At 37.5% G+C, this 16,582-nt stretch overlaps 1 protein-coding gene across 2 annotated transcripts in view; it reads right to left on the reverse strand.

The window, feature by feature from the left end:
- Window positions 1–926: 926 nt before the first annotated feature.
- The window catches only part of LOC117344291 (DNA mismatch repair protein Mlh1-like), a 132,090-nt gene continuing 116,434 nt past the window's right edge, over window positions 927–16,582 (reverse strand). The window contains exons 15-20 of one of the 2 annotated variants that reach the window (XM_033906986.1): window positions 13,904–14,012; window positions 13,626–13,689; window positions 9,042–9,206; window positions 4,107–4,199; window positions 2,858–2,962; window positions 927–1,292 (exon numbers count right to left, since the gene is read on the reverse strand). In XM_033906986.1, coding sequence (XP_033762877.1) covers window positions 1,149–1,292; window positions 2,858–2,962; window positions 4,107–4,199; window positions 9,042–9,206; window positions 13,626–13,689; window positions 13,904–14,012 — 680 coding nt within the window. In that variant the 3' untranslated portion in view covers window positions 927–1,148. The remainder of the gene's footprint in view (window positions 1,293–2,857; window positions 2,963–4,106; window positions 4,200–9,041; window positions 9,207–13,625; window positions 13,690–13,903; window positions 14,013–16,582) is intronic. The other variant, XM_033906987.1, reaches the window with a different exon arrangement.

Genomic DNA, 16,582 nt, shown 5'->3' on the forward strand with positions numbered 1-16,582 from the left:
GTTGTGAGTTAGGTTTTTTTGTTTCCTAACTTTGAAGATTAAAATACAGAGAAAACTGTTGTTAGAGTCGTGAGTCTAATTATATCCTAATTTTAGTAGATATATACAGAGGTTTGTTGTTAGAGTCACGAGTCTAATTGTATCCTAACTTTAGTAGATATATACAGAGGTTTGTTGTTAGAGTCACGAGTCTAATTATATCCTAACTTTAGTAGATATATACAGAGGTTTGTTGTTATATAGAGTCACGAGTCTAATTATATCCTAACTTTAGTAGATATATACAGAGGTTTGTTGTTAGAGTCACGAGTCTAATTATATCCTAACTTTAGTAGATATATACAGAGGTTTGTTGTTATATAGAGTCGTGAGTCTAATTATATCCGAACTTTAGTAGACATATACAGAGGTTTATTGTTAGAGTCATGAGTCTAATTGTATCCTAACTTTAGTAGACATATACAGAGGTTTATTGTTAGGGTCGCGAGTCTAATTATATCCTAACTTTAGTAGATATATACAGAGGTTTATTGTTAGAGTCATGAGTCTAATTGTATCCTAACTTTAGTAGACATATACAGAGGTTTATTGTTAGGGTCGCGAGTCTAATTATATCCTAACTTTAGTAGATATATACAGAAGTTTATTGTTCGAGTCGTGACTTTACTTGTATTTCCCCTGTGGCATTCTTTCCCTTTCTACAATTTAGACACAAAAGTAAAGTGTTATATAGGAAGGCAATACTCATTACAATGTGTTGTCCTGCAGCCAATGAATTAGAATTGAAAACTGATCACCTCAAATCATTGGTAATCTGGTCACCACTTAGTTGAGAGTGAACTGGAGTTGAACAGTAGAAGAGAGTGTATTGCATTCAGCTGAACATCCAAGGATTAGAAAACTACAAAATAAAACAGGACCAGGTGTTCCAAATGAGGAAGCATCTTTACTTCATTGATGACAACTGCCTTGAAAGTCTAGATAAAGTCACAGTAATGTCATGTTCACAATATCAGGATCAAGGTAGTCAATTAAGATAAAACAATGAAATTTCCAATCTTGAAATTATACATTTTTTCTTTTAATCATCTTTTAAACACATCAATGTATGAAAATTCATTAATCACAGTAACCTGCTGAACTTCTGATCAACATCTCTCAAACACTTTGTACAGGTCTGGCAGATTTGCTATTTGTAGGATACTGGAATCTTGAGCCATGGAAGATGGTGGATACAAAAGTGTCCTCAGGGCTGGGTACACTATGTGTTCTGTTGGCCACTTCCATTTGTTCTGTAGAAATAACATAAGAATTACACATAATTATATGTGTTGACTGTCCCACTTTGTCAATATCAAAAGAAGTTTACATCGTTACTTAAGGATATATTTTAAGAGATTAATGAAATTCTTTGATTTTCTTCCAGAAATTTGAGATCTTTACCCCAGAAAAAGCATAAATTGTAGAGATACTAGTGAAGAATGTAATGCATTCAGCTCTAGCTTTTGTAGTTTGTTAGAAACAGCCTAATATTCAAGAGCTAAACACAAAATCTTAATGTTGATATTCTCCAAAGTCCAGAAATTTGAAATTTTTACCCCAAAAATGTAGAAATCCATCAAATATTTTTAGTGTAGTAGGCTCAACTACCCATGCTACATTCATGATTGAGGTATAATGTTAGACTCACTTTGTCAGCAATAGCACCAAACGCAAAAGTTTAAGGTTCATGACCACACTTCCAGTAAATGTTACTTGTTATTAAAATAGATTGAACAGGGTGTTTGCAAGATTAGCTTTGGTTTTACCTGTTTTTCTTTTGAAAATGGAACACTCTTTTATTCACAAAGGCCTACCAACTCTTCCTAATAAACCAAACTGGTTGGTTCGTTTACAGCGAGAATAAGTAGAAACTTTAAAAAAAATCTATCTCAAAACAGGTAACAGGTATGAAATTATGCTTTTCTATGGATAACCACATAACATTTACAAAGGTACCCCTATACTTGAATTATAAAATACCTTTTAAGATTTTAACGTTCAGTGTTGCAAACTCACCTACCCTTTTGTATCAACAGACCACTTCAGAGGGGGTAGGTACATAAGTCAATGGTTTTTTGGTATTTATAATCAATACTCAGGTAAAATATTCATAGCAGTACCTTTCAGACAAATGGATATAAACAACTTGTTTTATTTTTATAATGATGCTAGTTTCAGAAATAGCTCTGGATTTTTTTGAAAGGAAATAAATTTTGCCATTGGATTTGTTAATATTGTGCAATGAATAGGTGAATACACAGATAGTATGTCCTTGGATTGTAAAAATGGAAGGTAACCTGGGGTCCATTACGGGTACAGTATACATTTTCAATAGAATCTTACATTACAACGGTTTTCAGTTTCATTAAATACCCAATGCAGTACCTCACCAGCAGAACCTGTTTGGAAGACAGCAAAGTGTCTGCGGTAAAGCATGACGGTGTTACAATAGGATTCACTAAAAGCGTGGTCTCAGTAGCTTTGGGCATATACGGCCAGGTGTGATTACCGTAATCGCTTCATAAGAAGCTCTGGGTTTACAGGTAAAATAAATATGAACAGAGATTTTACATCAGAAGTATGGTCATGAACCTTAACATTGTAGACATTGATGCCGTAAAGCCTAGGCCTATGTGTCACCTTTCTGACAACTGTTGAAGGCGACACAATAACCACGTCTAAACAAAAGAATATCCACTAAGTTTTGACAATATTTCTGTTAGAATTTGAGAAGAATTATAATAAGAAAACTAAATAACAGGAAGATGTAAGTGAGAATTCAAAGACAGCATGATCCTGAACAGTTATAACTTACATCTGAATCTTCGGCTGGAACAAACAGACTTTTCTTGACAGAATAGAAGTTACTGGTTTCTCTAGCAAAACTATCAAAGCATCTTTTCTCGTCATCCCAGTCAACCTACAAGTAAGAGAGGATACGTATGTGCTAATGCACTCCATACTCATTATCGCGAAATCAGTCGGTGCATGAAACAGAAGGCCCATGGGCCTTAACGTCACCTGAGTTTTGAAGTATTTCTGTCAATATGACCCTTTTTGACCTCACTCATCAGCCCCTGGGGGTTAGTGGTGCCAACATTTGTATACCACCAAACTGCTTTCCAAAACTGCTAATTCTAGCCAAGTTAGAATGAATTCCAAAACAAATCCACCAAATGATGGTCAAAAATGTGATAGTCAAGTTTATATCCTCCCAAGTGGCAAACGTGAGACTCCAGGGTCATTTAATTCACAATTTTGATAAAGCACCTTAGGACCCTTCCATCTATGAAAAGTATTTGATATTACCTTATTTGGGTCTTGAGAAGATTTTTGAAATTTCAGTTAATTTAAAGCTTTTTGGCCCTGCCTATCAGTCCCTGGGAGTGGGTCAAGGCCAACATTTGCATGCCATCAAAATGTCATCCAATGCTGATAATGTTAACCAAATTAGAATGAATTTCAATTATAGAAATCAAACAGATGATAGTCATAAATGAGATTTCACAACATAAACTTTAGTAAAGCTTACCCTTCTCCCCAGGGGCAAACATGACACCCCAGAGTCATGAAATTCACAATTGTGGTAAAGCACCTTAAGACCCTTCCATCTATTAAGAGTATTTCATTCTACCATATTAGAGTTTCTAAGAAGAAGTCCAAAATGTAAATTGTTTATGACTGATGACAAAAGACACACGAGGAATGACTGGTGCGGCGCGACACCGGACAAAAGGCGATCGCAATAGGTCAGCCAAGACTTTGTCTCAGGTGATCTAAAAATCTGAGAGTATATTTTCTATATAATCATTAATCTTGAAACTATATTTTTACATTGAGTTAAGCCGAGTCTTCAAGTTATTAGAGTCTAAAAATTACAAAGTTTGACTTTATTCTTTCCTTAGGGAAAAATTTCACAAATTTCAAATAGTTTTCGATTAAGAGAAGATACATTGAGGGTATGTTATCTAACAAGTTTTGTACAGAGATATTCAAAATACAGTCAATACCATACAGTCAATGCAGCACTAGTAAGAGTAATAGTAGTTGTATCATAGTATTACCTCAGTTGCCAGGCGAAGTATGTACATAGGTAGGCCATCCATATCAGGTTCAAAATTCTCCAGTATCATAGGTACTGTACGCAGGTTACCATCCTACAACAATTATGATACAGGTTACCATCCTACATAAACATTGGGCGAACTTGATTCCGACGTACCGGTGTACAGGCTGGAAGGCATTAAAATTACTTGATTGTGTCCCAAATATGTGCGTGCAATTTCTGCCGGTTTGAAAGCACCGGCACAACGGCAAACAAGATGGCTACATGTTCATTTGGTTTGGTTTGGTTTGTTTTTGTTTAACGTCCTATTAACAGCCAGGGTCATTTAAGGACGTGCCAGGTTTGGGGGTGGAGGAAAGCCGGAGTACCCGGAGAAAAAACCACAGGCTTACGGTAAGTACCTGGCAACTGCCCCACGTAGATTTCGAACTTGCAACCCATAGGTGGAAGGCTAGCGTTAAAGTGTCGGCACACCTTAACCACTCGGCAACCGCGACCCCCTACATTTTCAACCGAAAGATTAGATTAAGTGAGAAGTTAAAGAAGTTCAACTTGTATTGATCCTATCAGGCTATTTCAGTAATACATATTGCAAAATAAGTTGATTTTGAATGTTCTACAGCATTCAATGTTTACAATGCTTTTGAAATATGTTTATTCACATATGAATATATAAAATAACAAAAAAAAGTGTTTTAGTCTATGTTGGCCATATTGCAACTGAGCCGCTTTGCTTGAATGTACATGCCGCTGGCAAGCTCAAAACCGGCAAACAGCACAAACGGTAAGCTAGAATCAAGGTCACCCCATGCTCTGGGATATTAACCTGTGTTTTAATAATCAAGCTTATTTGATGGACAGAGGTGACCTTTATTTGATGGACAGAGGTGACCTTTATTTGATGGACAGAGGTGACCTTTATTTGATGGACAGAGATGACCTTTATTTGATGGACAGAGGTGACCTTTATTTGATGGACAGAGGTAACCTTTTTTTGATGAAGGAAGAGTTCAGGTGTTGAAAATTACAAATAAACACATATAAAGTCTTATCTATAAAATGTGTTAGTAAGGTCTTCTTTGGGTGCCATCTGAGCAGTGGAGTTTGCAACAAGAACCAGTTTTACACTGTAACCCTCTTCCATCAAGGTCGCTATTCAATGAAGAGGTCAGGAATATATAAAGTATAATACACCGCCATTCCCTACTGCTGGGTTGAAATCCTCTGCACATCATACAGGAGAGACACATTCCATACATCATACAGGAGAGAAACATTCCATACATCATACAGGAGAGACACATTCCATACATACAGGAGAGAAACATTCCATACATCATACAGGAGAGACACATTCCATACATCATACAGGAGAGAAACATTCTATACATCATACAGGAGAGACACATTCCATACATCATACAGGAGAGAAACATTCCATACATCATACAGGAGAGACACATTCCATACATCATACAGGAGAGAAACATTCTATACATCATACAGGAGAGACACATTCCATACATCATACAGGAGAGAAACATTCCATACATCATACTGGAGAGACACATTCTATCATTATACAGGAGAGACACATTTTATACATCATACAGGAGAGACACATTCCATACATCATACAGGAGAGAAACATTCCATACATCATACAGGAGAGACACATTCCATACATACAGGAGAGAAACATTCCATACATCATACAGGAGAGACACATTCCATACATCATACAGGAGAGAAACATTCCATACATCATACAGGAGAGACACATTCCATACATCATACAGGAGAGACACATTCCATACATCATACAGGAGAGACACATTCCATACTTCATACAGGAGAGAAACATTCCATAAATCATACAGGAGAGACACATTCCATACATCATACAGGAGAGAAACATTCCATACATCATACAGGAGAGAAATATTCCATACATCATACAGGAGAGACACATTCCATACATCATACAGGAGAGAAACATTCCATACATCATACAGGAGAGAAACATTCTATACATCATACAGGAGAGACACATTCCATACATCATACAGGAGAGACACATTCCATACATCATACAGGAGAGACACATTCCATACTTCATACAGGAGAGACACATTCCATACATCATACAGGAGAGACACATTCCATACATCATACAGGAGAGACACATTCCATACATCATACAGGAGAGACACATTCCATACATCATACAGGAGAGACACATTCCATACTTCATACAGGAGAGAAACATTCCATACATCATACAGGAGAGACACATTCCATACATCATACAGGAGAGATACATTCCATACTTCATACAGGAGAGAAACATTCCATAAATCATACAGGAGAGACACATTCCATACATCATACAGGAGAGACACATTCCATACATCATCCAGGAGAGAAACATTCCATACATCATACAGGAGAGAAACATTCCATACATCATACAGGAGAAAAACATTCTATACATCATACAGGAGAGAAACATTCCATACATCATACAGGAGACACATTCCATACATCATACAGGAGAGAAACATTCTATACATCATACAGGAGAGACACATTCCATACATCATACAGGAGAGAAACATTCTATACATCATACAGGAGAGACACATTCCATACATCATACAGGAGAGGAACATTCCATACATCATACAGGAGAGAAACATTCCATACATCATACAGGAGAGAAACATTCCATACATCATACAGGAGAGACATATTCCATACATCATACAGGAGAGACACATTCCATACATCATACAGGAGAGACACATTACATACATCATACAGGAGAGAAACATTCCATACATCATACAGGAGAGACAAATTCCATACATCATACAGGAGAGGAACATTCCATACATCATACAGGAGAGACACATTCCGTACATCATACAGGAGAGAAACATTCTATACATCATACAGGAGAGAAACATTCTATACATCATACAGGAGAGAAACATTCTATACATCATACAGGAGAGACACATTCCATACATCATACAGGAGAGACACATTCCATACTTCATACAGGAGAGAAACATTCCATACATCATACAGGAGAGACACATTCCATACATCATACAGGAGAGACACATTCCATACTTCATACAGGAGAGAAACATTCCATAAATCATACAGGAGAGACACATTCCATACATCATACAGGAGAGACACATTCCATACATCATCCAGGAGAGAAACATTCCATACATCATACAGGAGAGAAACATTCCATACATCATACAGGAGAAAAACATTCTATACATCATACAGGAGAGAAACATTCCATACATCATACAGGAGACACATTCCATACATCATACAGGAGAGAAACATTCTATACATCATACAGGAGAGAAACATTCCATACATCATACAGGAGACACATTCCATACATCATACAGGAGAGAAACATTCTATACATCATACAGGAGAGACACATTCCATACATCATACAGGAGAGAAACATTCTATACATCATACAGGAGAGACACATTCCATACATCATACAGGAGAGGAACATTCCATACATCATACAGGAGAGAAACATTCCATACATCATACAGGAGAGAAACATTCCATACATCATACAGGAGAGACATATTCCATACATCATACAGGAGAGACACATTCCATACATCATACAGGAGAGACACATTACATACATCATACAGGAGAGAAACATTCCATACATCATACAGGAGAGACAAATTCCATACATCATACAGGAGAGGAACATTCCATACATCATACAGGAGAGACACATTCCGTACATCATACAGGAGAGAAACATTCTATACATCATACAGGAGAGACACATTCCATACATCATACAGGAGAGACACATTCCATACATCATACAGGAGAGAAACATTCCATACATCATACTGGAGAGACACATTCCATACATCATACAGGAGAGACACATTCCATACATCATACAGGAGAGACACATTCCATACATCATACAGGAGAGAAATATTCCATACATCATACAGGAGAGACACATTCCATACATCATACAGGAGAGACACATTCCATACATCATACAGGAGAGACACATTCCATACTTCATACAGGAGAGACACATTCCATACATCATACAGGAGAGACACATTCCATACATCATACAGGAGAGACACATTCCATACATCATACAGGAGAGACACATTCCATACTTCATACAGGAGAGAAACATTCCATACATCATACAGGAGAGAAACATTCCATACATCATACAGGAGAGACACATTCTATCATTATACAGGAGAGACACATTCTATACATCATACAGGAGAGACACATTCCATACATCATACAGGAGAGAAACATTCCATACATCATACAGGAGAGAAACATTCCATACATCATACTAGAGAGACACATTCCATACATCATACAGGAGAGACACATTCCATACATCATACAGGAGAGACACATTCCATACATCATACAGGAGAGAAATATTCCATACATCATACAGGAGAGACACATTCCATACATCATACAGGAGAGACACATTCCATACATCATACAGGAGACACATTCTATACATCATACAGGAGAGAAACATTCCATACATCATACAGGAGAGAAACATTCCATACATCATACAGGAGACACATTCTATACATCATACAGGAGAGACATATTCTATACATCATACAGGAGAGACACATTCTATACATCATACAGGAGAGACACATTCCATACTTCATACAGGAGAGACACATTCTATACATCATACAGGAGAGAAACATTCCATACATCATACAGGAGACACATTCCATACATCATACAGGAGACACATCCCATACATCATACAGGAGAGACACATTCCATACATCATACAGGAGAGACACATTCTATTATTATACCTATCTATCTCATTACAAACCGCATCAATCTCAATGGAGAAATAATCCTCTAACATCTCCCGTTTGCTGGAGAGGAAGTCCACTATGTAGTTGGCAAGGTCCTCTTTGGGTCCATCAGCCTCCATCCAACCACTTTCCTCAAGGTCAAGAGCAATCATAGCAAGGTCATAGATAGGTGCTGGCTCCTACAGTACACAAAAAATATATCTGGTCCATAAATCATATATACAGGGGAGACAACACATATGTAAGTGAGATAATTCATATGGTGTTCAACATATGGACAAACTCTTACCATATAACTCCTAGAGGAGCACACTTTTATCATACAACATATATATAGGGGAGATAACTCCTTTATTATCTGTGAAACAAACTCTAACCCAGAATCTTCTAGAAGAGCGCACTTCTATCATACAACACAACATAGGGGAGATAACTCATATGGCACTCCGTACATGGACAGGGGAACCTACTAGAGGAGCACACTTTTATCTTACAACACATATGTAGGGGAGATAACTCATATATCACTCCACAACTAGACAATGGAGATTCACATTGTAAAAACATGTGAAACCTACACACTTTTTTTGGCTAAAAATGCTGATGTAGTTCGGTGTGTGTAGATTACACTGGTACAGAGTTTTTCTCTCCATGTCCTGTTTGGCCACCATGACAGTTTACAAATAGTCCAACTTGAATTCTGGTAATTATGGTATCTTTTTCTGTCCTGAATTAATTCTGAAAGCTGTAGCCCCATGTAAGTTGCAATGTTTGACACTTGGATAATTCATTAGCTCCCCAGATTAACACCAGACACAAGGGCCCCTAATCAAGATCACCAACACACCTGCCTAACAACTCTCAATCAGAAACTAGAACTGTCGCCAGGATGGCTGACTAATACCCCCGCAATTTACACGAGTCAATGGTGAATTGGAACTGTTAATTAGAGGCCAACTAAGATAACCCAGTAATAAAGTGACCAGTTGCCATAGCAACCATAATTTTGAGAAAAAGAAAGTAGCATGCACATCTACACATGGTCCTCTATATTTGTGTGAAGTTTAATTGAAATTGGCCCTTCGGTTTAGGAGGAGTTGTCCGGACAAACTCAAAGTTATGGTTCTTATCAGAAAACCTGTTTATAGTGACCAGTTGCCATAGCAACCATAATTTTGAGAAAAAGAAAGTGGCATGCACATCTACACATGATCATTAATATGTGTGTAAAGTTTCATTGAAATCGGCCCATCGGTTTAGGAGGAGTTGTCCGGACAAAATGCGTCTACAGACGGACGGACGGACGGACGGACAGACAACCTGATTCCAGTATACCCCTAACTTCGTTGCAGGGGTATAAAAATAGAGACAGAATAGCATTACCTGTGTTGGTCACAGCATAGGTCGAAGCTAACATTATATAAATATGCAAATAATTTAACGTAAATCCTGATGAAGTAAATATGTTGTTGGACTAATCAAATTGATGATAGCTGAAACTTTATTTACATTGATATAAACGCATTTAGTCCTATTTTCTTGGAGATCATGTGACTGTCGCATGATGACAACACGAAGGGAATACTATAGTACTGCAACTGACGTTTACGTTGACAAATTATAACATTACGGTGAAATATTTAAATTTGATATTAATAAGTTCAACTGAATATGTTATATTACAAACGTTTCAGTTTGGCCTACGAGGGCTGATTGGTGAGTTGCGAGCCTCGTAATTTCTTAAAAGATTAAAGTGAAAGTAGATCGAGACTCATTGTAATTTTTGACTACTTGATGCAGCCATGTGGTGAATGTTTCCCAGGTAATTATTGTTTTTTCATGAATGACTATACACTCACAAGGAATCAGTAATTATCTTTTAATTGGACTTGTAATTGATCATTTCACACCCAAATTGGTTTGTGATCAGTTCAAACTGGCAAATTTTGGACACAAAAATCGTGAGATTTTACTCATTTTTGTGTGTGTAAATTACATTGTATAGAGCCCTTTTCAGCAATGTTAAGATGATTTTAAGGTTTTGTAAATTACATTAGCGGGTAGATTATACAGATTTTTATGGTATGTAACTCCAACAGTGCAACACATACTGAGAAGTTCAATCCCATCATACAAATTACATTTACAGCTAAAAAATGCTAGAGTTATTCAGAGTTTATGTTTGTCACTTACCTAATTACGGCCATACAGTACAGGACATATACAGGGGAGCTAACTCTTACAGTACTACACACATATACAGGGGAGCTAACTCTTACAGTACTACACACATATACAGGGGAGCTAACTCTTACGGTACTACACACATATACAGGGGAGTTAATTCTTCCAGTACTACACACATTTATATAAGAACAGGGGGTGAGAATTCTTACAGTAAAACATATATGAAGATAATCAGGTTTGACATTAAGTGCCACTGTATAGATATTCTGGTCTGACATTCAGAATCATTGTATATTATTATACCTCAGACTTGTATCACAGCTTCTGATTAGTGAAAACCATGTCACGTGATTAAAAACATTCGTTATGTCACCCTCTCGTGAGCCCTCCAAAATCGTTATGTCACCCTCTCGTGAGCCCCAACTCGGAACTCTCTTCCGTAACGTCTTCAAAAGTAGTCGAATCAGAGAAGTTCCGAGTATTCTGCTTGACAACAACAATGGCTGCCGGCGGACGCTATCGTCTGCCAACAGAGGAGGAATTGGCGAAATTATTGCAAGAAAAGGATTCTAAAAACACCAAAAGGGTCATCAATGTGGCCGTGGATTCCTTTAGACATTTCCTATCTGCAACAGGTAGGCCTAGACCAAAGGATTGTGAAAACTTCGACGTCCATACATTGAAAGTTCAACTGGGAGAATTTTATGCCGGGTCCAGAAAGACGATGGGGTACCTCTTAAAAACTTTTCTTAAAAACTGTTGATAGTAATAAATAAACTTATTGATACCAAAATTAATTCACTTATGTTTTTTTCGGTATAATAAAACAATTACTGCCCTTGTTCCGAGTTGACATGAATATTTGCCCACCCTTGAGGTGTCATGTCACCCTCGGGCTACGCCCTCGGGTGACATGACACCTCTCGGGTGGTCAAATATTCATGTCAACCCGGAACAAGGGCAATAATTGTATATTGATACTTGAGTTGGACATTCAGACAACTATATATTCCGGTTTGACATTCACTGACCTACAGTATACACATGCCTACATGACATGTACACAATACGATGCATGGCTAAGACTTCCTGTTTTTCATTATCTCATCGTATCCTTAATTAATAACAATCCGTCATATTGTCTCGTCAATTTGTAGCTGAGGTAATCAGTGTGGCCAGTGTATCAGACAGGTGGAGTGTGGTCAGCTGTATTAGAGGGACTGTAGTAAAGAGATTATAAGTGGTGTACTATAGTCCGCTTTATTTGATTAATCAACAGCTGTTTCTATCTGTAGCGGAGGCTGCAGACTGAGAGAATATAGTGCTCAGCCTAAATCAAGGACTGGACTAAGATGTTTCTATACGGACTCAATAAAATTATCAAATATCCCTGCTGTGTCAACTACTTCTGATGTAAATATTGCAAAAATAGTGAAAACTCTAACCTAGCTGTCACTGGATGATGTCAACACTGACGTCAGTGGTATAGCAATAGCTCCACTGGACCTCGTCCCTACAAGCTAATTATACTGTATGTGTGGTAAAAAACAATGAAATAAAACGGAGTTGAATTCCTAATTTATTAAAACATTTAAGCAGAAAGTTGCTTAAATAAAAGCAAAGTGCAAGGGTGGTTCGGGCTCATAGAGATAATACCCCAATCATCTTCATCAATAATATAAATCTGTCCAGGGATTCACAAGATATCTTGTATACAAACTTTTCTTTATTTCAAAAGTGGTCAAGTGTGACCTTTGACCTTGACCAATGATCACCAAAATTTAATCAGATGTAGAATTCCTTGCTTTGATGTTCTTCTGTGATTATATGAACTAAATCTGTCTACGGTCAAAGAGATATCTTGCATACAATTTTTTTTTTATTTCAACAAATATTCAATGTGACCTTTGACCGATGACCACCAAACTCTAATTAAATGTAGACCTTGATGATATGATGTTATTGTGTATGAACTAAATCTGTCCAGGGGTCCATGAGATATTTTTTTACACAAATTTATCACAGACAGACAGGACACACAAAGTGATTACTATACTCCACTGGGGTATAATGAGAATACCTCTGAACATGCCAATGCATTAAAATAAATAAATAAATAAGTTATATAACCGTTAGTAAGTTGAACAAGCATACTGGGTATTAAAGCAATGTCCCCCACTGGCTGCTAAAAATAGTTACAGCAACCTTGACCTTGACCACAAAACTTGAACTTCTCAGACATATTATGGTCCTTTATCATTGTGTGAAGTTTTATCAAAATCCCTCGAGGAATGAAGCCGCTGGAGCGCTGACAAACTTTGGCGCTACAGGCGGACAGAAAAAAAGCCTGTATAATCCCCTCAGGAGTAATTATTTTTTCCTGTATACAAATTATAGTGTTCATTCCTTACCGAGAGTCTTAGATTTCCAAAGTTACCAAAGTCGAATAGAATTATTTGGTAGAACAGCTCCTTGCTGAAAAAACAAAAACATCATCAGACAACACCGCAATGAAGATGATGGGAGAAGTAGTTCAATATATGTTTTGTTTTGTTTACAGCTGTATAAGGCCATTTGGTATTCATGATTCAGAATATACTCTACCTATTACCATATTCATAAATGAAGGTGTAATTCACTTGTGTATATTTTGTCTAATTGCTTTGATGAGCTCAGAAGTTGGACAAACCTCACAGCAGTAGTATTTACTAGGTACAGCATCGTCTGGTGCTGCATCAGAGAAAATTCCTCGTTTACACAGCCCACAAATTTATGGTTGCGGAACATTTCACTGAGGCCTGCAACACAAACAAAACATATAAGGTAAACAAAAACAAGAGGCCGTGTGGGCCTATGTTACTCATCTGGTTCTATAGCAACTTTCGAGCTGATTTAGGTCATTTCTGCAGATACTATGCTGAATACCACCGTAATCATATATGAGAGTAGGCTAGGTTTATTCATGTCAATACATTTTTTAGTCCTTCATTCCAGCATACTATTGGTCTAATATCAGGTCTCGGAGACTCATGGCTATCGGGAAATCATTGTTTAAAGATTTAAACACATTTGACCCCTATTAGCTTTAATGTAGGTCAAGGTCATTCATTTGAACAGACTTGATAGCCCACAGATCTCTGTGCCTCATGGTTATTGAGAAGAAGTTGTTTAAAGGAAAATGTAGATGTCAGACAGACAAACGGTGGATGCCATACCACTGCTCATTTGTCCTTTGAGAAGCTAACATACAATTATGTGACAAGACTCCCGATACCTTTTATAGAGGTACATATTATGCATGACACTGGGCCTCTTGGTAATGAGAAAGTTATGAAAATATTATAACCCATTTGACAATACTGACCTTGAAAGAAGGTCAAGTTTATTCATTTGAACAAAGTTAGCACTTAATCTTAGCACACTTATTAACAAGCCCAACATCATGCTTTTCAACCTTTTGGTCACTGATAAGAGGTTAATTAAGAAGAAAGTTGACACAATACAGATAATAGAAAGATCACTGCTCAGGGGTTAAAAATGGTTATGCATCCCGCACATACCCTAATCTTAGTAGCACTTGGTACAGAGTAGCTATGGGACTGTACATCCTATTGAGTTACAACATTGTTATACCACATCATTACCAGATAACACTGCAGTGTCTACAGGTCTGTCCCTCTCATAATCTGGGGACTATTAAATCCCTTACGACTTGCTGGTTATCAACACATGAAATGGTTTGGGATTTGCTTTATAATGACAAAACCAACAATCAGAATTGATTTATATATTACATGGCCTTTATCACAGACATTAAGCATTTTATCCTTTCATCTGTGTTTCCCAATTTAGAGTCTCCAGCTGGAAGTATTAAGTGTGTGCTTAGCTGGGCCAGAAAGCAGCAAGTTTTATCTCCCCATGCAGCAATGTGACGAGTCAATTTGTCCGAGGGTTATCAACAGGCTTCATGTACCCTACTTCTAGCTTAGCCTTTTAATTAAACAAAGATGTCCTAGCAGGCACAATTACTCACCTGAGGAAAAATCAATTTTGAATTAAGATTTAAGCTAAAATCAGAACATCACAGAATTTTTATAACATAATTGTGTATCCAATTAGAATTTCATATGAGTGTATAGACATTAGGAAAACAAAAAGGGAACACAGATATGCAGATAAGGGTACACAGACATGCAGATTTTGTTGAAAGATGACAAACTGCTCTTGAGGGTAAGTTACCTGTACAATTTTTTTCCCTTTTAGATAAAATATTTGCCCCAAACTACAGTGCACTGACATTGGCCTTGACTACAGAGCATTGATAGCTATACTGATATCGTTTAAGTTTCTTTGTTTCTGGGTTTATCACTTCATCAACAGTCAGGTAACTTTGAGGTCCCATCTCGAGGTAGTAGCTGGTGGCTACATCAATAAAAACAACTAACAGAAGTTCTGATAAATGTTGTGTGATTAAGTGCCTTGCCCTAGGATATGACCATGTTTTTGGCATCACATGTCGGTTAGTGACACCTTAGAACTTGTGTCTGTTATGTCTCCCATCACATGTAGGTTAGTGACACCTTGGAACTTGTGTCTGTTATGTCTCCCATCACATGTAGGTTAGTGACACCTTGGAACTTGTGTCTGTTATGTCTCCCATCACATGTAGGTTAGTGACACCTTGGAACTTGTGTCTATTATGTCTCCCATCACATGTAGGTTAGTGACACCTTGGAACTTGTGTCTGTTATGTCTCCCATCACATGTAGGTTAGTGACACCTTGGAACTTGTGTCTGTTATGTCTCCCGTCACGTGTAGGTTAGTGACACCTTGGAACTTGTGTCTATTATGTCTCCATCACATGTAGGTTAGTGACACCTTGGAACTTGTGTCTGTTATGTCTCCCATCACATGTAGGTTAGTGACACCTTGGAACTTGTGTCTGTTATGTCTCCCGTCACGTGTAGGTTAGTGACACCTTGGAACTTGTGTCTATTATGTCTCCATCACATGTAGGTTAGTGACACCTTGGAACTTGTGTCTATTATGTCTCCATCACATGTAGGTTAGTGACACCTTGGAACTTGTGTCTATTATGTCTCCATCACATGTCGGTTAGTGACACCTTGGAACTTGTGTCTGTTATGTCTCCCATCACATGTAGGTTAGTGACACCTTGGAACTTGTGTCTGTTATGTCTCCATCACATGTCGGTTAGTGACACCTTGGAACTTGTGTCTGTTATGTCTCCCATCACATGTAGGTTAGTGACACCTTGGAACTTGTGTCTGTTATGTCTCCCATCACATGTAGGTTAGTGACACCTTGGAACTTGTGTCTGTTATGTCTCCCATCACATGTAGGTTA

The sequence above is a fragment of the Pecten maximus genome, chromosome 15 (genome assembly GCF_902652985.1).
Source record: "Pecten maximus chromosome 15, xPecMax1.1, whole genome shotgun sequence".
In the NCBI taxonomy this organism is placed as follows: Eukaryota; Metazoa; Mollusca; class Bivalvia; order Pectinida; family Pectinidae; genus Pecten; species Pecten maximus.